The 25,514-nt window shown below is 36.0% G+C and overlaps 2 protein-coding genes across 4 annotated transcripts; one reads left to right on the top strand and one right to left on the bottom strand.

Moving 5' to 3' along the window:
* Positions 1–12,373: 12,373 nt before the first annotated feature.
* On the bottom strand, positions 12,374–17,418 carry LOC100812596 (homeobox protein knotted-1-like 3). Of its 3 annotated transcripts, none has more exons than XM_006596019.3 (6): positions 16,413–17,418; positions 15,228–15,348; positions 13,976–14,169; positions 13,745–13,876; positions 12,966–13,102; positions 12,374–12,832 (listed from the first exon to the last, which is right to left on the bottom strand). In XM_006596019.3, exons 1-6 carry the CDS (start codon positions 17,046–17,048, stop codon positions 12,811–12,813), a joined length of 1,242 nt encoding a protein of 413 aa, XP_006596082.1. In that variant the 5' UTR covers positions 17,049–17,418; the 3' UTR covers positions 12,374–12,810. The 3 variants fall into 3 exon arrangements, with proteins under 3 accessions (XP_006596082.1, XP_003544602.1, XP_014622540.1); XM_003544554.4 differs by having other exon boundaries at positions 12,374–12,821; positions 16,413–17,416; XM_014767054.2 differs by having other exon boundaries at positions 12,374–13,102; positions 16,413–17,417.
* A 5,557-nt stretch (positions 17,419–22,975) lies between these two features.
* LOC102662075 (uncharacterized mitochondrial protein AtMg00810-like) lies at positions 22,976–23,735 on the top strand. Its single transcript, XM_006596614.1, has 2 exons — positions 22,976–23,116; positions 23,205–23,735. The coding sequence occupies exons 1-2, from the start codon at positions 22,976–22,978 to the stop codon at positions 23,733–23,735; spliced, it is 672 nt and encodes a 223-aa protein (XP_006596677.1).
* The last annotated feature ends 1,779 nt before the right edge of the window (positions 23,736–25,514 follow it).

The following is a 25,514-nucleotide window of genomic DNA, read 5'->3' as shown; positions in this document are numbered from 1 at the left end:
TGTTTTCCTGGTCATCCCTTTTATTTTCGATCATGTGTTTTATCTCTAGTCACCTTTCTTTTCTCTGGCTTCCTTTCCATTCATTTCTTCATCGTCCAGATATGTTGTCGTCAACGCTCCTCCTTTTTCATGTCTTTTTTGGGAGGATTCCGCATGCTCTGGTGATGGCAAGATGTTGTTGCCAGAGGTTTGCCTAATAGCGAAGAGTTCAAACGATGATCCCTCTTACCTCCACAATGATTCTAACATCGTCAGTGACCAAGTCTCTAGCGTTCGTGCTAGCGATATCGTCGCTAGTGGCTTCCTGGTTTGCCTTAATGCAAGTATTGTCGCTCCTATAGGTGGTGTCACCACTGAGAAAAGGCCCCACCCTTATTTTTATTCCTATGGAGGATGAGGCCGAGTCCCCTCAGTTGAATCCTCCTCAGAATGTCATAGACTTAGACACAAAGGCTACGACCATCCAAGTGATTTCGCGTCAGCCATTCATTCTTCCTCTTCCTCCCCTTAAAAAGCCTAATGTGTCTAAAAAGTACCTTCCTATTGCTCTTTTGGGTTACTCCTTGGTTCATGAGGAAGTTGGGTCTTACACAAGTAGTTTCTTAACCTATGAGTCCGTCATCAAGTTTCTCAAGTCGATTAAATTTAGTAACATTGATCACTCATATGTAATGTTTGTTGAGTGTTGCCGAGAAAGTGAACATGTTTTCATGCGTGCTTTTCCATGTGAGACTCATTTTATGTATATGCATTTGTCTTTCTTCTCCATACTTCACCTCGTTATTCCTTTTGATAAATTTGAGGTTGATGTGTTGAGAGAATTGAATGTCACTCCTTCCCAATTGCATCTAAATGTCTAGGCAGCCATGTGTGTCTTCAAGTTCTTGAGTGATTTGTTTTTTGTTGTTCTGGCTGCCCCCAAATTCCTTCATCATTATACTATTAAGGAAAATAAAAAGGTAGTTGGATTTCCCTTACCAACATTTTCAGTAAGGTAATCTTTGGACCCTACACCACTTCTTACAAGGATTTTAAAGGTCAAATCCATGCCTATTTATTTTACTCAACAAAGGGTTCCAAGGTTTCCCTTCTATTGGACTTCGTCACATACGAAGTTCATAAAAAAGTATGTCGTTTACATGTCCAATTCAGATAAGGAGGACATGGTTGTTCTTCACAAGCTTCCTAGAAGCCTTCACTACAAAACTTTTGTGGACCTTCCCTTTTCCAAGACTCTGAACGCAGACTTGGATTGTGAGTCTTTTATTCGGCCTTTTTGTTGTTATTTTTCTTTTGCTTATGCTAATCGAGCCTTCCCTTTTCTCAGTGATAATGGGAAAATTTGACTACTGATCCATTAGGAAGACTCAGGTCGAGAAGGTTGAAAAGGCCAAGACCGAGAAAGCTCAAGTGGAGAAAAACAAGGGAAAGTAGAAAGAGAATCCACAAGATGACTAAGTTCCTCCTCCTCCTGTTATTGTCGACACTACCATCCGAGAAGATCATGAACCTTCAGGTGAAGGTCCTTCAAAGAGGCAAAGGTTGGAGTTGGTACCGGTTGCCATTGCTTCCATCACAAAGAGTCACCATGCTTTCCTATCTATGAAGAAAAGGGTTTCCTCTTTGTAGGGGAAAGATTTTAATCTTAAGGCTCTCCTTCAAGCATTTATGCTCAGTTAGTCTAATTGCACATGCAAAGGGAGGTTGGTCCTTATGCTTCAATGGATTCCATTGCATGTTTTGCTGCAAGGTCTTAGGGAATCACTGAATTCTAGGTCAAAGAGTTTAAGGGGAAAAATGTCGAGTGTCAAAAAGCACAGACTAATTATGCCAAGGCTTTGGTTGAAGCTGCCTATGCTAATGAGACACTGTTGAGGTCGCTCGAGGAATCTCGGGAGTCTTTTGTGCATGCAGAGAATAAGTTAAAAGAGATTGAATCCCGAGAGGAGACTTTGAAGACCCAGCTTTCTATTGTTGAGCACTTGACTAAGGCTCTCCATGAAGAGATCGAGCGTCTCAAAGAGAAGCTAAAGATTGATCTTGACGAAGTCGAAGCCGAGATCCTAAAGACCCATGAAGCTAGGTGTAACAAGGCTTTCCTTCAGGTTATGTACTTTTTCAAAGATGCTAACACTTTCCTCTTTGGTGTTGACAAGGACGTTACTCATCAAGGGGAGTTAGTCAACGAAGTTGATATGCTTGTAAAGGAAGTTCTTGATTTTTCTTGACTTGGTTTTTCCTTTGCTTTGTAAAGGCTTAGGACTCGACCCATCAGATAGGGTTCCCTTTTGAATCGAAGCTCAATTGTTTTATTTTACATTTGGTCTAAGCTCTCTAATTTCATTTGAGTATTAATTTTGTATGGTTTTTTATATCTTAAGACGAATAACTTAGTTTTGTTGGTTTATTTTCAGCCACAATTTTCTCTAAGTTTATGATGAGGACATTAAAGCTCAAGGACCGACACAAGGACTAAAAGGACCTATAACCAAAGTTAGAGCCAGAAAGGTAGAGGAGACTCTACCACAAGTGGTAGCAACAATTCTTGAAGCTTCACCTATGGTAAAGGACATTGAACCAAAATTATTTTGGGGCATGATTATTGCTAAAGACCCATAAGCTGGAAGGTGTTGTTGCTGACTTTCTTCTTTTTTTAGAATTAAATATATTTTTATTTCTTTTATTTTATTTTCATTTTTTATTTATTTTAGTGGTTGACAGCCTTGGTGTCTTTTCATTTGCATCGCTAGGAATTAAAGTGCATTTAGAATAATTAAAGGTCGGTTGCCTATATGTACACAAAAATTACAATAGAATGGGGGACTTGAATTTTCAGAAAAATACTTATGTATTATGAGAGTATTCTCTAGGTTACAGACTGAATCTGTTCGGACTTATCAGGAATTATCCATCACCCTTGTGGCATCTTCCTTTGGCTTATCTTCCATTACTGGAAGTGGTGCCTTCCACCTGTCATCAAACGGTCTGTAACCAGAATCACATCATCTGGTATTAGATCTTCGACTCTTGATACAAGTTCTATCTATCCTTTTTGTTCATTTATCTTTTTATTTTTCGTTTTCCATTGTTTTGTTGTTTTTGTTTGTTCTGTCTATTCATTTTTTTCGGTTTTGTTCTGGCATTCATTTGTCTCTCGTCTCTATATTTATGCTTTGGGTATATTATAAAAAAACACGTTTTTGTTTCAATATTTCAGTGTTCTAGTTCTATAAACACAAATCAGAATTAAAAAAAAAGTGCAATACAAAATAAATGCTTATGTTTTAGTGTTTTGGTGTTCTAGTTCTATAAACACAAATCTGAATTAAAAAAAACACGAGTGCAGTACATCTATTTTAGCTCAAGAGATGTTGGATTGCTCTTAATGTGTCCAATCTGATTTTGTCCAAAAACTCAAGAGGAAACTAGAGTGGTAAAAGGCAATAGTGCAATACATTTGTTTTGAAAGCCATATTGAGTGCAGAAACACAAGTGCAACCATTCGATCGAGTGTAACCACGTGAGTGGAGTGGTGAGGATCATTTATGTTAACCTTGATAATTCCTATTTGCTTTTTGAAATATGGCAGGAGCAAATGGTGATGGCCTTCCTCATTTGGATGGAGCTCAGAGGTTGTTACTTGATACTGTAACTAAATAGATGCAAGGGATGATGAGACAAAATAATGAGGAGCTCTTTGGTAGGATTGAAGGAATAACAAATCAATTGAATCATGATGTCAGAGGTCCTAATGCTAATAGGAGGTGGCATGCCAAGAGAGGGAGAGGCGATGAAGAAGGAGGGCCGAGACGGAATAGAGTTGAAGGAGTCAAACTAACTATTCCGCCATTTAAAGGTAGGAGTGATCTAGATGCATATCTGAAGTGGGAACTAAAAATTGAACATGTGTTTTCTTGCCATGACTATACTGAGGAGCAAAAGGCCAAACTGGCAACAACTGAATTCTCAGACTATGCCTTCATCTGGTGGAATAAATATTAGAAGGAAAGCCTAAGGGATGAGGAACCAGAGGTTAATACTTGGGCTAAAATAAGGAGAGTTATGAGAATAAGATATGTGCCAACAGTGAAACTCTAGAAGTTGTCCCAAGGCAACATGAGTGTTGAAGAGTACTATAAGGAGATGGAAATGGCACTGATTAGAGCCAATATAGATGAAGATAACAAGGCAATAATGGCTCATTTTCTAAGTGGACTGAACTATGATATCAGAGATGTTGTGGAGTTGTAGGAGTATAAGGAGTTAAAAGATTTTTTTCATAAGGCGGTGCAGGTTGAACAACAGCTCAAAAGGAAGGGAGTTACGAGGAGGAATTCTTTCAATTCTCATAATCCGAATTAGAGGGACAGGCTCAAGAAGGAAGGAAGATCTTCAACTAGTCCAACAGTGACTTCTACATATAGGAAATCACCAATGAAGCCTAATACATCATCTTCAAGAATTGGAACTAGAGACATCAAATGTTTCAAATGCTTGGGTAGAGGACACATTGCATTTGAATGTCAAACTAGAAGGACAATGCTCATGAAGGAAGATGGGGAAATCACAATCATCAACCAATGAAGGAGAATAGGAGGAAGAGATAGAAGAGGAAGCATTAGAGGGTGATTTGTTGATGGTCAAAAGGTTTTTTAGAAGCTAGATGTAGCCCTTAAAGCAAACCCAAAGAGAAAACATTTTCCACACTAGGTGTCCAATCAATGGAAAGTTGTGCTCTTTGATAATTGATGGTGGAAGTTGCACTAATGTGGCCAGTTCCAGATTGTTGTCCAAATTAAACTTGGAGACTAAGCCACATCCTAGGCCATACAAACTTCAATGGCTTAGTGAAGATGGAGATATGACGGTGAGCTAGCAGGTTGAGGTGTGCCTCTCAATTGGAAGACATAATGATAGGGTGTTGTGTGATGTCGTTCCAATGGAAGCAAGCCATATCCACTTAGGAAGACCATAGCAGCATGATACCAAAGCAATACATGATGGATTCACAAACAAAATTTCTTTCAGACACAATGAGCAAAAAATTGTTCTTAAATTTTTACCTCCTAAAGAGGTGTGTGAAGACCAAATAAAATTCAAAGAAAAGAAAGTGCAAGAGAAATGAGAGAAGAGTGAAACACAAAAAAAGAGCAAAATGAAGAAGAGTGATACACTTGTGGGAAGAAGTGAAACATCTGAGAGAAAAAATGAGTTATTTATCAAAAGATAGTGAGGTGAGAAGGATGTTGCTTGCTAAGAAACTACTTTACTTGTTGCACTACAAAAACACTATTTTTTGTTAATAACTCAAATAAAATTATTGTCCCTGCTAGTGTTGAATTTCTTTTGCAGGAATATAAGGATGTGTTTCCAAAGGGGGTTCCAAATGGATTGCCACCTTTAAGGGGAATTGAGCATCACATTGATCTCATTCTTAGAGCTTCATTGCCCAACCAGCCTGCATATAGACATAATCCCCAAGAGATCAAAGAGATTCAAAGGCAAGTTGAAGAATTGATGAGCAAAGGATGGGTGCAAGAGAGCATGAGCCTGTGCATTGTTCCGGTGCATTTGGTACCTAAAAAGGATGGAACTTGGAGGATGTGCACTGACTGCAAGGCTATCAATAACATCACGATCAAGTATAGAAACCGTATCCCTAGGTTAGATGAGTTGCATGGTGCTTGCATATTTTCTAAGATTGACTTGAAAAGTGGGTACCATCAAATTAGGATGAGGGAAGGGGATGAATGGAAAACTGCCTTTAAAACTTGGTGTGGTTTATATGAGTGGCTGGTGATGCCCTTTGGGCTAACTAATGCCCCAGGCACTTTTATGAGGTTGATGAACCATGTCTTAAGGGAAATTTTAGGCAAGTTTGTAGTGGTGTATTTTGATGATATTCTAATCTAAAGCACTGATCTTGATTTACATATTGAACATTTGAGTGTCATAATGAATGTGCTTAGAGAAGAAAAATTATTTACTAATCTTGAAAAATGTACCTTTTGCACTGATCATGTTGTAATTTTGGGATTTGTTGTTAGTGCCAAGGAGGTACATATGGATGAGGAAAAGGTTAGGGCCATCAAAGAGTGGCCTACGCCTAAGACTGTGAGTGAAGTGAGGAGCTTTCATGGGTTAGCCAGTTTCTATACGAGGTTTGTTAGGGACTTTAGTACCTTGGTTGCACCTCTTAATGAGATAGTTAAAAAGCATGTTGGATTTAAATGAGAAAAACAAGAAAAGGCATTTGCTGAACTTAAGTATAAATTAATTGATGCCCTCATTCTTGCATTACCAAATTTTGCAAAATCTTTTGAAATTGAATGTGATGCATCTAATGTGGGTATTGGGGCTGTTTTGATGCAAGAAGGCCATCCGATTGCTTATTTTAGTGAGAAGTTAAATGGGGTTGCCCTAAACTATCTTACTTATGATAAGGAATTGTATGCCTTGGTGTGTGCTTTGAAAACTTGGTAGCATTATCTTTTGTCAAAGGAATTTATAATTCACAGTGATCATGAATCCCTCAAATATTTGAAAGGACAGGGCAAGATGAACAAAAGGCATGCCAAATGGGTTGATTTCCTAGAATAGTTCTCTTACGTCATAAAATAGAAAAAGGGGAAAGGGAACTTGCTGCTGATGCATTATCTAGACGGCATGCATTGTTGTCCACTCTTGAAACTAAAATATTAGAACTCGAGCCTTTAAAAGAAATGTATTTGCATGATACTAGATTTTCGAAGATATATGTTGTTTGTGAAAAAGCATCCCAAAATGGATATTTTAGGCATAAAGATTTCTTGTTTAAAGAAAAAAGATTGTTTGTGTCTAAGTGTTCCATAAGATTTGTTGGTAAATGAGGCACATGAGGGTGGTTTGATGGGGCATTTTGGGGTGCAAACAACCCTAGAAACATTGCATGAGCATTTTTATTGGCCCCATATGAAATGTGATGTGCATTAATATTGTGAGCATTGCATTATTTGAAAAAAGGCAAAATCAAAAGTGAAGCCTCATGGTTTATATCATTCTCTGCCTATTCTTGATTTTCCTTGGATTGACATATCTATGGACTTTGTTTTGGGATTTCCTAGAACAAAGACTGGCAAGGATTATGTTTTTGTGGTTATTGACAGGTTTTCAAAAATGGCACATTTTATACCTTACAAAAAGGTTGATGATGCTTGTCATGTAGCTTACTTATTCTTCAAGGAAGTGGTAAGACTCCATGGACTACCCAGGAGCATAGTAAGTGATAGGGATACCAAGTTCCTAAGTCATTTTTGGAGAACATTGTGGGGGTAAGCTTGGGACTAAATTACTTTTCTCTACTACTTGTCACCCACAAATCGAGGTAGTGAATAGGACTTTCGATACTTTTCCTAGGACTGTTCCAAAGAAAAATCTTAAGTCATGAGAAGAATGTCTATCTCATAGAATTTGCATATAATAGGGTTGTCCATAGCACAACTAATTGTTCACCATTTGAAATTGTGTACGAATTTAATCCTCTGACACCACTTGATTTGTTGCTTATGCCTAACATTTGTGTTTTTAAGCATAAGGATGCACAAGCTAAAGCTGATTATATGAGGAAGTTGCATGAGCGTGTGAAAGCTCAATTTGAAAAGAAAATTGAAAGTTATTCTAAGCAAGCTAACAAGGGAAGAAAGAAAGTTGTTTTTGAACCTGGAGGAAAGAGAGGTTTCCTGAACAAAGGAAGCTCAAGCTCCAACCTAAAGGAGACGGGCCTTTCCAAGTCTTGGAGATGGTCAATGACAATGCTTACAAAATTGATTTACCAGGTAAGTATGCCTAAGTACTACTTTTAATGTGACTGACCTAACTCCTTTTGATGTAGGAGATGACTTCAAAGATTTGAGGAGAAATAGTTCCTAAGAAGAAGGGAATGATGAGAACATTGAAGCTCAAGGATCAGCACAAGGACTAGGAGGACTTATGACCAGAGCCAGAGCTAGAAAGGCAAAGGAGACCCTACAACAAGTGGTAGCAACAATTCTTGAAGATGCACCTATGGTGAAGGACATTAAACCAAAATTATTTCAGTGCATGATTATTACTGAAGACCCGTGAGATGGAAGGATTTGTTGTTGAATTTCTTTCTTTTTTTAGAATTAAATAAATTTGTATTTCTTTTATTTTATTTTCGTTTTATTTTAGTGGCTGAACACTTGGTGTCTTTTCATTTGCACCACTAGGAATTAAAGTGCATTTAGAATAATTAAAGGTTGGTTGCCTGTATGTACATGAAAATTACAATGGAATGAAGGACTTGAATTTTCAGAAAAATACTTGTGTATTGTGAGAGTATTCTTTAGGTTCTAGACTAAACCCATTCAAACTTATCAGGGGCTATCCATCACCCTTGTGGCATCTTCCTTTGGCTTATCTTCCATTGTTGGAAGTGGCACCTTCCACCTATCATCAAACGATCTGTAACCAGAAGCATATCAGTTTATTAGCCGAGTAACTTAGTTCATTTTGGTCTATATTTAGCCAATTGAATTTAGTGATCTTTAGTCTAATTTTAGCCGAGTAACTTAACTTTTCAGTCTTCTTTTAGCCAAACCTCTATGTTATTTGTGGTCTGTATTTAGCCGACTACGATTGATGGTCTATTGTTAGTAAGCCAAATATTCATTCGATCTTATCTATGCTTCGAATTTGGTCTTTAGTCAAAGGAATTGTTAGTTCTACTCGGATCTATAAAGCCATTAATTAGTGATGGAAATAATATTTTTATTCAGTGTGGAAATCGGTTTTGGCTCATTAAAACCTCTCTAACAAAAATGCTCTTAGGAAAAATGTTAGTGTAGGAAAAAGAGTACATCACCACATCCTTAGAATCATCTTGCTGGTTAAGTGCTCTAGTCAGTAGGTGCCATTTATTAGTGCTTTGGTAACCTTGAAAGGTCTTTCCCAATTTGCAGCTAGTTTTACTTCTCTAGGGTTCTTCCGAGCTTCTCCACACTTCCTTAACACCAAGTCACCTATCAAGAAGTTTCTTGGTTTGACCTGACTGTCGTATCTTCTTAAAGGTTTTATCTGCTATAACTCAGCTCTCATGTGGACTTCCTTGATAGTTTCTTCGGCCAAATCAAGGGCTTCTTTAAGCATCTCATTATTCTCTTCTTCCATGAAGTTCACATTTTGAAGAAAAGGTTCACCAACTTCTAATGGTATCATTGCATCTGATCTGTATGAGAGTCAAAAAAGGGTTTCACCGATTGTCAACTGTGGAGAGAAACGATAAGCCCAAAAATGGCGGGAAGCTCCTCATTCTAGTTGCCATTTCCTTTTCCAACTCATTTTTTTAACTCTCCCAATATGACTTTATTGGTTGTTCAGTTTTCCCATTACTTTATGGGTGTTCTATTGAAGTGGCTTTGTGTTTGATTCCCAGATTTTCAAGGAACCTTTCAACTCTTTTGTCCACGAATTATATTCCATCGTCAAAATCAACATGTTGGGAATGCCAAATCGACACATAATGTTCTTCCAAACAAATTTTCAAACATTGGCTACCAAAATAGTGATTATGGGCTTGACATCTATCCACTTAGTGAAATGGTCAGCTCATCCAACATTGTGGGGGCATTTTGCATAGGTTGTCCAAGAAGGGTCTAGAAATAAAGCTCGTGATCATTGAAGTAAGAGCAACTTATGGGCTCAAGTCTCAAATTCGAACTGAGACTACAAAGAATCTCTTCATGAAGTTGTGAAATGGCTCATCTACTTCTTGCCAAATATTTGTGAGTGTTACTGCAGTAAAGTGATGTGGTCTACTATTGCATACTGAGCTCTAAAACAAGTGATGAGCATCACAAAGAATTTTATTGAGTTTCTCAGCAAGCGAGTGTACCAATGAAGCGTTGCACCTTTCAAGATAGTCAGCAACACTCAACACATAAAGGCATTATCATTTTTTATCAAGTTCATCTATGTCATGAACGCATCCACGTGCTTATCTGGGTCCAAGAGTCCATCATAACAGTCTATGTTCAGCGTCTTCCATGATCCCTTCAACAAAGGGATGAAGTCGGTTTTTCTACTTGTTGTTTTTTGCAACAATTTTGAGTGACTGATAGTGTTCCTTCTCTCCATGTTCTGTCTGCTTTATTAGTCCTAGCCTGGTGAATTTGATGAGTAGTGGTTGTGGAGACAAAGTGTGTCTGGTGATCATCATAAAGCTTTTGGTACTGTTATTTGAGGATGACATTCTTCTTTCGAAGGTTCTTTATCTCTTGGGTGATCTTCTGTTTTAATGCATCCATCTCCCTTTGCAGGGCAATGATCAACACATGATTGTTAGGCATGTGATGTTGGAGGTCCACCATGGTTGCGGGTCTCCCATTTTTTAGGGTCCCTATGGTAGGCATTCCAATTATGATGGATGCCTATCACCGCGATGGTCTTTCTGGGTTGGCTGTGGGGGTCTTATCACCATTTGTGGCCATTGACGGTGGTTGAAGGAGAAGTTTTCCCTCACCCCATAGTGGGCGCCAAATGTTCTTACCAGATTTGTCAGAACTTTCTCACAGTGATGGTCTTCCATGAGCTCCTGCACAAACAATGGTGGGGTGTACATGCAATAACACTTCAACGCTCAAGTTAGAGGCGTAGAAAGCAACTATTGATATTGGGTTAGAATGAGAATGAATCACCTGAACATTGATGACGTCCTTTTATAAAGGTGAGATTGAATGCTTAGATCTTAATTTTTCTTAAGAGATAATGTAATTCAAGAAAGACATGATTTTATCTTATCTTTTCTTTAATAATAGATAATTTCTAGATTCAGAGGTTCTCTCTAATCATTCAATTGAAAAAATAGAGTTTCCCTTTTTCCTTAAAATTGTCATAAAATCTTTGAATCTAAGTAGGACACTTACTAGCTCACAAAAAATTGAAATTAATGAACTCAATATTAAGTTTTCATGAGTATAACTATAAAGGTTTTGATTAACAAGATGGATATTGCATTTTGATTAACAAGATGGATAATGTATTTGACAGGTATATATAACAATTATGTGTTGTTATCCATGTTTGATGCTTCAATTTTTACTATGTACACCCCCATCCCCTTTTTTTATTTTAATCACCCATTATACTATTTTTCCTTAAAGGGATACGCCCCTCATAAGTCATAACCTCTTTTTCTCTTCCCAAAAAAATAACTCTGAAATTAAAAACACATACCTTAGTGAAATCACTTAAGATTCATTGTACTGTGTAATCCTTGATGTTCTAAACCTAGATTAGAAAATGAACACTTATTTGAATGCAATTAATGGAGAAAATTCACTATCAAAAGCTTTGCTTTCAAATTAAGGTATATAATAGATGAATATAGGGTGAAGAAGGAGATCAAAATTAGTGTTTAAAGGACAATAAAGATAGGATGAAAATAATATTTAAGATAGGATTTAAAGAACAATAATGATTAGATAAAAATAGGACTAACAAACATTATACATTTTCCTTCGCATAACATTGTGTTTCAAGGTACATTCTTCACTAATTTCATTTGTTACACCTTAATAGAAAAGCAAAGCTTTTAATAATGGCTTCTCTCCTTCAACTGCGTTCAAATAAGCATTCATATTCTAATTCAAATTTGCAGCATCAACAATTGCTTGCTGCAATGTCTCTTAAGTGAGTTGGTTAAGGTTTTTTTTTTTACTACTGAAAATGTCTTTTTAGAATACATATATCTATTCTGAAAATATATTTTCAAAATATGTATGTTATTCCAAAGAAAATTTTGGAAGAGAAAAAGGAGGTTTCAAGGGGTGTATCCCTTTAAGAAAAAAGGGTGTAATGGGAAATTAAAATATAAAGGGGAAATAAGAATGTAATTAGCATATTTGGAGGTGTAAATAGTAAGTGCCTTTTGACGTGTACAAATGTGGATCCTTACCCCAAACCTCTAAAAATTTATATACTAAAAAAAATATATTATTAGATCAAAATTATTTGTTATAAAATTTATTTAAAATTAGTTGTTATAAAATTTATTATATAAACTTATATGTGTATTAAATATACATTACAAATTTTAGAGTTATATATAATAACATTAATTATTTTTTAACATAATTAACCTATAATTCAGTTTGTTAAAGTGTCGTATTAATAAGTGAAGATCATAGGTTCAAGACATGTATAAACCATTAATTTAAATTATTTCGTAAATCCATCTACAAGTCAAATCTCAAGAACCCACCACACTATATTATTTATCTTTTAACAACTCCACACTATATTAGTTATCAGTAAAGTCAATGAATACTCCATACCGATAACATAATATATATAAAATGTAAAAACTTATACCATATTTCAACAACAAATTACTCTCTACATTACCAAATACAAATTGAAAGAACAAGAACAAAAACAAGAGTATGATTGTAAGAAAAAAAAAATGAACAGCTTATTACTGTACACCCATAACCCCTCGCTAGTCGCTACTATATATTATATTTCACAAAGCAATAAAACATGAACAAAAATCATAATTCTCTGTTGGTATATGATTCCTAATTTAACTTCCTAATTTTGTAGCATCACAAGTACTATATATAAACTATTTGCAGGCCTTTAAGCACAAGTAAACTGGTTCACCAATATTAGCTCCTTGACCCGCTTTAACCCTGGCCCATCAGATACAAAATGTGAATCTTTCTCATTGTCTTTCCATGATTGACAAAACGAGAAAGAGTTGACATTCATGCACTGTTTTTTTATTTTTGCTCCATTTACATGCAACGATCATCAGTTATCACCTGCATTGCTTCTTTTCAAATTAAGAATGGTGCAATGTTCACAAAAAATGTAATAATCAAACAATGGTAAGTGGTACAACGAAAAAAATTGTGATAGATACCTACATTTTTTGTTGTACAAATTACTAGTTTTGATGGGAATACCTTTTGCGTTTGCTCTTCAAGACAGTTGAAGTTGAAGGATTGCTGTGCCAATTCCTCTTCCTTTGATTGATAAACCAATTATTAATCTGCTTTAATTGCAATCCAGTTTCCTGCACCAACCTTGCCTTATCCTCCTCCTGACAAGAACATGATTTGAGTTCAGTAAAAAGATTGATAAGGGAGATGTGGCTTGTGTGGGATAGCAGATAATATTTACTTTAAAAAGGTCACTTGATAAATCTTATGGAGTAGCTTCAATTCAAGGTGTAGTCAGAGAATAAAAACGAAGATTAATGTTGTGCTAACAAATGGACAAAGTGTACAAGCATATTCTTAGGAAAATATGGAAAATCCTTCTTCCTGTTCTTTGAATTCTAGGATAAATTTGACTAATGAAAGCCTCACCCTGAGAAGCTCAGCAAAACATTGTGGAATATCTAATGTATGAAAAATATCACTCCACAGTATGAGTACTTCTCAACAAGCACTCTTGTAAGAGAAGAAAATAAAATAAACTGAGGAAATCAAACTTTTCTCATAAGTTAAAATTAACTTATAACACCTCAATATTTTCTAAGCTCATTTAATTTTCTCTGTATTTGCCAATAAACTTACAAGGACTTTCTTGTAAGTTAATAATCAAATACTTAATACTATTTCAATTGAAAAGCTCCCACAAACTAAATATTAATCCAAACTTGGCCTATATGTTTAAAAGCTTTTTCCCAAAAAGCTTGATGTAAAAATGTACTTATTGAGTTCTTATTTATCAAACTTACGGTAGGGTAAGGCCACTTGGAATGTGATTGCCACCAAGCTTTAAGAACAGAAGTTGTGTCACCAGGAAGTTTCCCAGCTCTTCTCTTGCGCAAGATTTCCTCTCTTATATCTACAATTTTCTCCTTATAACCCTGTATGATAAAAATTAAAAAAGTAAAAAGAGGTCAATCATATGGGAAAAGATTTGAGAAGGGGAAATGAACAACCATCAACAATTCAACATCCCTTACCTGTTTCAGTTCATGCTTTAATTCTTGTCTTACTCGCTCCATGAGGGACCTCTCGCTCTCTGTAGGAACAAGAGGGCCAAACCCCATGCCATCTGCCCCATCGAAACTACTATCAAAGAGATTGGCATCACTATCTACTTGGTCATCTTCATCATCAGACATTGTTGCCCCTGTACCTTCTCCAGGTGAAACTCCTGTTTATCATGCAGCATGTGAGAACATTTATATGTTTACTTGCTGTGGCTAATTGAACCAAGAGTTTGAAGATTTTCTTCAAACACTAGAAACTATCATCATTCTATCTGTTGCAAAGTTGCAATTCATGTGGGTTTAGTAAATCCTCACAATTTGCTTTCACATATTTCAATGTTACTAAAGTTACGAATGATTAAGGTTTTTCCAAAGACATAGTCCATGTATGAGAAGAAAACAGAAAAACAAGTTCATGCAGCCATGTACTTCTTCAGGTATATCAGATTTTCAACCATGACTAAAATTTGGAATGCTGTTAAATGATATTTCACCTTGTCGGGTAATTTAGTACTTGTTTGGATTGAAGTTTTCAAACTGAGTTTGTAAAAGTATTCCAAGTTTTGTTTCTTCAAAACTAAGTTTTGAGGTAAAAGTTTACTCTCAAACATACTTTTACACATGGAAAAACTGATTTTACTCTCAAATATACTTTTGGAGCACTCTCACCGGAAATCCAAACATACCCTTGCACATGCAGGTACAAATTACTGGCATTGCAGCACAATTGTTGCTTTAAATTTTTTTTTCTATTTTCAAATATTGACATAAAACAATGAAAATAGGATATTTATTATTTCCTATAGAAACCTTTACAAAAATGGAAAAAAATGACATTTTTGTAATTCTTTATAAAAAACATTTTCTTACTAAATAACTAAAAAATGACATAAAACAATCAGAATTTTCTGCTCATAAATAACTAAAACTTGTTGGTTCCTTGATAGGAATTTTGCAGATAAAGAAGTTCAACATTTAAAAGTAATGCAATCATCATAGCATTAAAATAGATCGCAACTACTAGCTAGTAGCCACCAAATCTCTAGAATTTTCAACTGCCAGCAGCAACATAATTAAGGATGTTAACATAAACTAGACAAAAAGCTGGTTGTTAGAAAATAATGTGAAACATCCTATTTTCAATTTTTCATTCAATCACGCAACAAATCTTCACATTTATTTTAAGATGAGACAATTACTAAAAGAAGACACTTTTATGCACCTGTTAGACTCTGCAATGATTGCTCTATATCCCAACAAGCCATTACTGCTTCCATTGCATGGACCCGGACATGCTGCTGCAATTGTTCTTTGAAGGAACAGAGCAACAAAACATAGTGCGACTGCAACATCCAACCATAAAAAACATTAAAACCGTAACTGTACCACATCCAACAAACCTCTCCATATAGAGAAAAAAAAATCCATTTTATAATCAAGAAGTTGCATGGAATATGCTGATCCAACATAGCTCATTATTGCAAGAAATTTCTGTACATGACTTAATACAAGCTTAACTCGCTAGGATTTATGACAGAAGCTTGAAAGTGAAAGCACAAAAGGCTTGGAGAATGAAAGTGAATGCAGGAATTATAACGAAACGAACTCTTGCAATTGCCCACTATTAATAAGCCATGATTGCAAGACATTAACTACCATAATGTAAGGAAACTCAATAACTCAAAAGACAACCTTATAAACCCAAAGCAGCTCATTAAAGTGATGAAATAAAAAGCATCCTAATTACTAAATTCAGCACCTCAAAAGCCATATCAATAACTCAAATTCGAGCATCCTTCATTCAATTCACAATCACAATTTCACTTCTCACAGGATAATTTTCATTCTAATTTGGTATTATCCTATAAGATAATCCTTTTTAATTCCTTGTTTGGCCAAGCAACTTGCATCAGGCCTCTAATAATCAACTCCCACATAAGCCAATTAATATAAAGGTTTTGACAACAGTCTGTAACTGCAATTTAGGCAGCAAGGTCAAGATTTTTGACATCACTGCAATCACAATTGTGACCTCATCAATTACGTTTCAGCAATTTCCTACCATATCAAAAATCGAGACAGCAATTTAAAACCTTCTTTAAGTTAAGGAATCTCAGTATAAAATTAAAGTCTCAATTTCAAGCAACAAAAGCTGCAAATTTCATCTGGCTCCAGGCTCCAGCTGCACTATAAAATAATAATGCACGCCACGCGAATTCCTTAACTGACACGGCGAAGACAAAAAAACAAAAAAAAATATAAAAATTAATTAATTAATCGAAAACCAACGAGAAACAAATCCTCAGATGTCCACGCTGATTAAGAAACAAAAACAACGAGAATCATTAATTGTGAAATAAACAAAAAGTAAAAAGGAAAGGAAATTTTGATAATTGATTGTATATACCATGAACTGATCGAGTTCTTTGTCATCGGCGACGATGTTGTTGTGTCCGAAAGCTGCGTATTTCGCGACCACATTCTGCGACTGCGCCAGCTGCGCGTCGATCCTCGGCAGCTGGTCCACCGGCGTGGCGATCCGGAGGCACGACACGTGCGCCGACAGCAGCTGCTCGTACAGCGGGTGCTGCAGAATCTCCGCCTTCCACCGTCCAATCTGCCAATTCACGGCGTCGCCACCACCGTCTCCGCCGCCGCCCTTCAAATCGGCGTGCTCCACCATGGAGTCCCCTGCGCCGGCGTCGATGACCTCGCCAGGGTGGCGGTGGAGCGCCGGCCACTGCGCGTCGGAGGCACCGGGGTTGAGGTTCAGGAAATTGGAACCGTTAACATTACTGTTGGCGGCAGCGGCGGCGACGGTGGCGGTGTTGGTTGTGGCGTCGTTGGTGGTGGTCTCGGTGTAGTGAGTGCGGAGAAGCGCGTCGTTGAGCCAATTGGGCGCGGTTTGGAGATCGGAGGGAGGTTTGGAGTTTGGTTCGGGTGAGGAAGGAAGTTGTTGTTGTTGGTCTGGTAATATGGATTGGTTCGGGAAATGGTGGAGTGGAAGGTCTTGCTGTGAAAGGTTGTGGTTATGGTACGCCATGTAACAAGACAGACACAAACACAAAAAAAAACGACAAGTACGAGGTTGTAGTTATTGGTTCATGGTGGAGAACCAGAACCAGAGGTTGAGATATGAAGAACTTAAAAAGAAGGATGTGTGTTTGGTGTAAGAGTTGTTGGAATTGTGAAGAGGTGTAGGACTATGAAATGAAACGAAGTGAAGATAAATGGCTTGTACTTTTGGAGAGAGAGAAGTAGAAGAGAGAAGAGAAGAAATGAAGCGTAGGGTGTACAGTAGAGATGAGGGAAGAAGAGAAGAGAAGGGACGTTGTTGCTGTGCGTTACTGTAATGGGAAAAAATCCAAGTACAGTGAACCAGTTGTTTGTACTGAGGGGGTAAATGAAAATATATATATATATATATATATATATATATATATATATATATATATATATATATATATATATATAAGGGTGAATTATAGATTAAGTTAGTGATGAATTTAATTTTAAAGTGTTTTTTTTAATGTAATATGAAATGTGTGTACAGTTCATATAAATGGTCAGAGAAAGCAGATTGCGGAGGGCAAGGGATGAGGTGGATTGTTTGTCTTTCAGGGAGTGGGTTTTCTGGGACTGGCAAATTGGGTCGGCAGACAGCCTTTTGTATGGCACGTTTGGATAAGTGATTTCTGTGTGTTTATTTTGTGTCACTACTCAAAACCACATTTTTGAACAACAACGTGGGTGTTTGGTTTCACCTTTAGAATCCATGTTTAGGGCAAAATTACGTCAAAATCAATGCAAAAGCAACTGAGATTCATGTCTAGTCCTTCCTAACATGTTTCCAAACATACTAATGTGTGTTTTGATTACATTATGAAATTCACCTCTTTTCACATTATCATGTTTTAATAGGTCAAAAACAATTAATAGTTACTTTAGTGACATGTATTGTTGTGTTGGTGAGAATTAATACACGAAAAATATGTATTTGATTCTATCATAACTTTGAATGCTAAATGGAGATACAAATTTGGAGATAATGTGTTTGATTCTGCATTTTTTACATCACATTAATAAATGGTGTAAAATATAATTCATAATTGTTACAAAATGTGATGTGTAAAGAGGTACTTGACATTCATCCAAACTTATGAAAAATATATGTTTAATTATGTAACTATTATTTTATAAGCCATGTTCATAAATGGTACAAAAGTAACTACTATTTATTTCAAAGGTGATGGTGTCAAGGGTTGAGGCAACAACTCAAAATTAAGGGCATTTTTGTTTATGCAAAGACACACTTCTCAGTCATTTGTGCGGGTTTATTTTATTTTGTATCACTACTTAAAGGCATGTTTTTGATCGACAAAGTGTTGTTTAGTTTCATGTCCACAATTCACATTGAGAACAAAATCATGTCAAAGTCCAAGCGAAAGCAATGCATTGGAGATTCATGTTGTCAACTTCTGATGTGTTCTCAAACACATTAAAAGTGTATGTTTTGATTACCATATGAAATTCACATCTTTGTAAAAGATAATATTATAATACATCAAAAATAATTATTAATACTTACTCGAGTGACATGTATCACATGCGTATCATTGTGTGGATGGGAATTCAAACACACAAAAATATGTGTTTGGTTCTCTCCAAACTATGTGAATGCCAGATGAAAATACAAATGCACAAAAAAAATGTGTTTGGTTATGTATTTTCAAAATCACATTCATAAATTATGCAAAAATAACTCATAATTGTCTCAAAGATGATGTGTGTCAAGAGTTATGCTACACTCATCCAAACACATGAAAATCAATTTCATGTGAAGTGATTTTGTTGGATGGTCTTTTCTCTCATTATTAAAACTAATTTTATAATTGGTAGAATTGATTTACTGAAAAATATTAAATTTTTCTTTGAATATGTAAAATTCATTCTTAAGTATAAGATTTATGAACTATGTTGTATTAATATTTTAAAATTTATTTGTCATCATAAAATAAATAAAAGTAATTCCTCTCAACTCTTCTTTAAGAAATCATAGTTAAAAATAAATTATTTTTTTAAATTGATTCTACCAAAATTTAAACTAATAAATCATTAAACGTTTGATAGTAGAGAAGTTTTTGGTTTTTCATGAGTCATAATAGGTTGGAAAGACTTAATTTTCCATGTTTGATATGTATTTTTAAAAAAATAATATTCTTGGAAAAAGATTTTTCCCAGAAATGTTTTTTAATCAACTTTTCACAAAAATTTTCTCACGGGGAAGAGGGAATCTTACTTTCCTGAAAAGTTTTTTATTTCCCATAAATCATAGGTTGGTGGGAAACTTAGTTTCTCATGTTTGATATGCATTTTAAAAAAATAACATTCATGAGAAAGAATGCTTCTTTAGAATTTTTTTAATCAATTTTTCACAATTTTTTTTTTCATGAGAGTGAAAATCTTCCTTTTTCGAGTTTAATTTTTCTTTCACTATAGTAAAAATATTATGTTATTCTTTACTAAATTATATAATATAGTAAATAATTAAAATAGTTGATAAAAATATGTATAATTTTTTTATTCTTAAGAAATTTATCTAAAGATTCTCAATGATTAACCAAACAAATTTTATAAAAAAATTCTTCCTTACCAAAAGTTGTAGGTACATTCCTTCTTCTTCATACTTATGGCCTTCATCTATGCTTGAAGACATTATGTAGATTGTTGTTTCAAATTTGTGACACTCAAAGTGTCGTTTAAGACTAATAAAGATAAACTTAGTCTTGTAGGGATTCAATCAATCAAACTAATTTGATTCTAACAGATAATCATTAATCCATGTAGAGAGAAATTATTGTATAAAGATGAATAAAACTCCATTGTGTTCTCATACTCAAAATCATGATGAAAACTAAATGCGGAAGCGTACTTAGATTAGCCATAATGGAATGATGAAAGGTTGATGAGGATCAAGATTGGTTTTATGATCTTCCAAATGTAGAGAGTCCTTTTTCTTTTCTAAATTTTCTCTTCTGATGGGGATAAAGAGAAAAAGAAAGGAAAACTGTGTACGTTCAGTCGCTTCTCCCTACAAATGGGGACCATAACCTCTTGTATTGATAACTGATAGGAAAGAAAATATTTGATTCAATAATTGATTTAGTCTTTATATCATTCATTTATTCATTCCTTGATTATAGCCTCTAGATTGATCTAGTCATTCCTTAATCGTAGGATCTAGATTTTCTGTAATCTCTATTTATTGCACGTTTGTTATTCTCTAATGCCATCAGAAGAAAAATCATACCAATCATTACATGGTATCAGCCATACTTCGATCCTAAAGCCATCATCATTCTTTTGAATTTCTTTATGGCCCACGATGCATTAGTCTCTGACGGTGCTCTATCCTTCAACACCATGATTCATATGTTGAATATTCGCCTCACCCCATCAAACTTTATATTGTGGTGTCACCAACTGCTTCCCCTCCTTTAAGGACAAGCCTTATACGGTCATATTGATGGCTCTACTCCTGCCCCTCCTGCCATGTTAACATCTGTCAATGATTCTCTGTCCTCTACCGTCAATAAACAACAAGACCAACGACTTGTCAATCTACTCCTAGCTTCCCTTATGGAAGAAACCTTGGCTGAAGTTCTCCATTGTGAAACTTCTCAATAGATTTGGACTACCCTTGAATCTCTCTTTGGTGATGATTCTAAACAACAGGAGATCGCGATTCACGACCAACTTCTGCATCTCAAAAAGGACTCATCCTCCATGCGAGACTTCTCCAAATCCTTTAGTGGCCTTTGTGATCAACTCAGTCTCATGGGCAGACCTGTAGATGATCTTGTTAAATTGCACTAGTTCTTGCGAGGATTGGGTCCAAATTTTACCAGCTTCGGCGCATCTCAACCGGCCATGTGCCCGCTCCCCACTTTTAGAGATTTAGTATCTGTTGCAGAAAGCTTTAAATTTTACATAAATGCGATGGAAGTTGTTCCTTCTCAGGCTGCTTTCTACTCCACCTCTCATTGTTCATCACACCCTTCTCACCCACACTACTCGTCTAGAGATCGTTCCTCATCTGGTTCTCGTGCTCCCTCAAGTGGTCGAAAGGGACGTGGGCGTGGTGGTCGTGGACGTGGAAATCGTCATCCAATTTATTGTCAAATCTATCGAGGTGAGGTTCACTATGTTACCTTTTGTCCCCAACGGTATAATGGTGTTCCCCCATCTTCTGCTAATATTACTGAATCCTTTGTTGCGTCTTGCAATATTTCTTCTCCTAACAACTCGGATTGATACTTGGATACCGGTGCTTCCGCTCACATGACACCAAGTTCTTCAACATTGGATGCCATGGAACCATATTCTGGTAATCACAAAGTTCTTGTTGGAAATGGTAATGTTCTGCCTATCTCTCATATTGGTTCTCATTGCTTGAATTCTACCCTGCAACTTCTAGATATTTTGGTTGTTCCTGGTTTGCAGAAGAACCTCATCTCTATTAGTAAACTCACTCGTGACTTTCCAGTTGATTCTATTTTCACTAACAACTCCTTTCTACTTCAGAAAAGGGACACAAAGGAAATCTTGGCCCAAGGGAGGCGTGAACACAACCTGTACATTCTGGAGCATGGTCAAGCTGCTTTTATGACTATTTTAAATTCCAATAAATTACGAGGATCCTTTGAATATTGGCATTCTCGTCTAGGGCATGTTAATTATGATGCAATATTTGATTTGAGAAAAACTAGTCATTTGTCATTATCTTCTATTTTTCTAAATCCTTCTCTTTATGCTTCTTGTGAACAAGCTAAAAGTAAGTGTTTACCCTTTTGTCTCAATGATAAATGTGCCTCACATATTTTTGGACTTGGTTCATTGTGATTTATGGGGACCTTCACTTGTTTGCTCAAATTCCGGATTTTGATATTATGTTATTTTTGTCGATGACTACTCCCGATTTACTTGGTTATATCCCCTACACCTCAAATCTGAGTTTTATGATATTTTTGTGCGCTTTAAGAGTTTTGTGGGAAATCAATTTAATACTTCAATCAAAGCTTTTCAAAGTGATGGAGGCACTGAATTCACTAATAATAGGATGCAAGAACTTTTACAGCAAAATGGAATTCTTTATACTATGTCATGCCCCCATACACCTGCTCAAAATGGCAGGGCCGAACGCAAGCATTGCCATATTACTGAGACAGGTTTTGCAATGCTTTTTCATTCCCACATGCCCACTACGTATTGGCTTGATGCTTTCTGTTGTGTTGTTTATATTATAAATCGGTTACCTACTCCCTTATTAAAAGGTATTTCTCCTTTTGAGCTCTTATATGATGTTTCTCCAAATTATGCTCACTTTCATCCATTTGGTTGTCAGGTTTATCCCTACTTGCATGATTATGCTCCTCATAAATTATCACCACGAAGTATTCCATGTATCTTTCTTGGATATAGCAGCATGCACAAAGGTTTTTGGTGCATGGACGTCTCAACATCTCAGATCTACTTTACTTGTCATGCCAAATTTGATGAATTTTACTTTCCCTTCTCCAACACAGGACTTATTTCTTCGATCTTACACTTGGGATTCTCTCTCTTTGATGAACCTTCTAAGCTTGTCATTGTCTCTCCGCCTGCTCCTTCCAAACCATCTTCGCAATCGTCTATGCCACTGTTGTCTCGCCCTTGTGGCTTATGTCCTTCAAAAGACACTTCCCCTGTTGTTCTTGTGCCTCCAGCTGAGCCTTAATCTGATGTGGTTCATACTGTTCCAGCAGGTCACCCTATGGTGACTCGTGCTAAAGCTGGTATCTACAAAACCTCGCCACTTTGCATATATAACTACTTATCGACCATCTTCTCTTTTACATGCATTATTCACCACTTCTAAGCCTAAAGGTTTTAAATCTGCTGCCAAGCATCCTAGCTGGCTTGCTGCCATGAATGACGAACTCACAGCCTTACACTCCAACAAGACTTGGGAACTTGTTCCTCAACCACCTAACACTAACATTGTTGGCTTCAAATGAGTATTGCACTAAGTATCTTTTTGATGGCTCTATTGATCGCTTCAAAGCACGATTGGTTGCACAGGGATTTACTCAGACTCCCGATCTTGATTATGATCATACATTTAGTCCTTTGGTGAAGGCATCTTTATGGCTTGAAATAGGCCCCTCTAGCATGGTTTCAGAGGTTCAACTCCTTCTTACTTCATCTTGGTTTTATTGGCAGCAAGGCAGATCCATCTCTCTCCATCTATCATCATAACACCGCAACTCTCTACCTTCTTGTCTACGTCGATGACATTATTTTGACCGGCAGTAATCATTTTGCCATCCAAACCATCCTTGCTAAAATTCGAGCCGAGTTTGCCATCAAGGATCTAGGCCGTCTAAGTTATTTTCTTGGTCTTGAGGTACATTATGGTGCTAACGATATTTTTCTAAGCCAATCAAAATACGCCCATGACATTCTGGACAGGGCAAAAGTGTTGGATGCCAAGCCCATTGCCATGCCTCTTGCTTCTGGTATTCAATTGACAAGCACTGGAGACCCATTTCCTGATCCAACCCTTTATTGTTCTCTTGTGGGAGCATTACAGTACCTCACAATCACTCGTCCGGATCTCTCATATGTTGTTAACTCTGTCAGCCAATTCCTACAGGCTCCCACCACTGATCATTTCCAAGCTGCCGAGTGAATATTGCGCTATGTCAAGGGCACCTTGTCCTTCGACCTATCCTTCGCTCTGGGATCCTCTCTTCTTGTTCTTGGTTACTATGATGCCAATTAGGCTCGTTGTGTTGAGACTCGTCGCTCCACCTATGACTACTCGATATTCTTGGGAGGTAATCTTGTGTCCCGGAGTGCTAAAAAGCAGCCTACTATTGCTCGTTCCAATTGTGAATCTAAATATCGGGCTATGGCAAATGTAGCAACTGAGCTAATGTGGTTCACTCATTTGCTGCGCGATCTACATGTTTACTCTGCTCCCCCTACTCTTCTTTGTGATAACAAAAGTGCTATATTTCTTTCCCAGAATCCAGTTGCTCACAAGCGTGCCAAGCATATTGATATTGACTACCACTTTGTTTGCGAGTTAGTTCTCTCCAAAAAGCTCATTACTCAGTTCGTTCCTTCCCATCTTCAACTCGCCGACATCTTCACCAAAAGCCTGTCTCGACCACTTTTTCAGCTTTTTCATTCCAAGCTTTGCATTGGCCCAAATCCCACACTTTGCTTGAGGGGGGATGATAGGAAAGAAAATATTTGATTGAATAATTGATTTAGTCTTTATACCCTTCATTTATTCATTCCTTGATTATAGTAGGATCTAGATTTTCTGTAATCTCTATTTATTGTACGTTTGCTATTCTCTAATGCTATCAAAAGAGAACAATCATACCAATCATTACAGTAACTCTCATTAGTTGTCCTAAATTTGATCATTATAATTTGGTCTCTCATCAAATTATAATATCACTAATAGTATCTATATAATTAACCTTTCATGACATATATGTCATTAGCCATAATTTTATATTGATTAGACCACTTTAATATTTTGACTAATAAAATAATAGTCTTAACTAATTTAATTATGTGATATATATATATATATATATATATATATATATATATATATATATAAACCCAAAATTGCTAACAAGTCTCACTTCAAAATCCACCTGTAGTGCATGACAAATATGTAAAATTAAATAATAAAATTTTGGAATAACCAAATTAAGTTTGAAAGTTTGACATATTATAGTCTCCTAAGATCATGAGTTTACAATCTCGTGAATTCTCTTCCTATCATGGCTGAAATGGAAGACGTCGTATGTGTACACATTTTCTCTTAGTTGTCTTACTTATAATATATTTATCATATTTTTAAATTTTATAAATATAAAAATATATTACTCAAAATGCTTCCTCGTAGCACCAAAAGCTTTAAACTGAGGGTAAGATGATATATTAATGTTACATACTTAGAAAATGTATAAGCAAACCTACGTAACAATAAAACAATCTACTAGTTATAGTGGGTAAGTAGACAGTAGTAAGATAGGCATGTGTAAACTCTAACACAATGCTAATTGTTTTGAAAATATTTTCTTCACTTGGTCAATATTTAGTTAGTGTCCATTCATTAATTATATTTAACTTCACTAAAATTTCATAGAGCATTGCGCATTGTTATCCGAGCATATGACGGTGACATGACATCTTCCATGATCAAGTTTAGACTAAGAATGAATAAAATTTATGATATTTTGAAATAAGGATTAATTGACCGATTGGAAACCAATTGTTTTTCAAATTGTCTAAGTTAGACGGCTTAAGATTCAATATCATGAATGTTATATACAATATTCATCCTATTAAATCTAAAATGGAAAGTAGGTATTATTTCGGAATAGGATTTTTTTCATTAGGATCAGAGGTTTTCTATCATGAAAAAAAGTGTATTTTGTTC

This window comes from Glycine max, chromosome 14 (assembly GCF_000004515.6).
Source record: "Glycine max cultivar Williams 82 chromosome 14, Glycine_max_v4.0, whole genome shotgun sequence".
In the NCBI taxonomy this organism is placed as follows: Eukaryota; Viridiplantae; Streptophyta; class Magnoliopsida; order Fabales; family Fabaceae; genus Glycine; species Glycine max.
The sequence above is the reverse complement of the archived record's forward strand: the minus strand, read 5'-3'. Positions and strand labels throughout refer to the sequence as shown.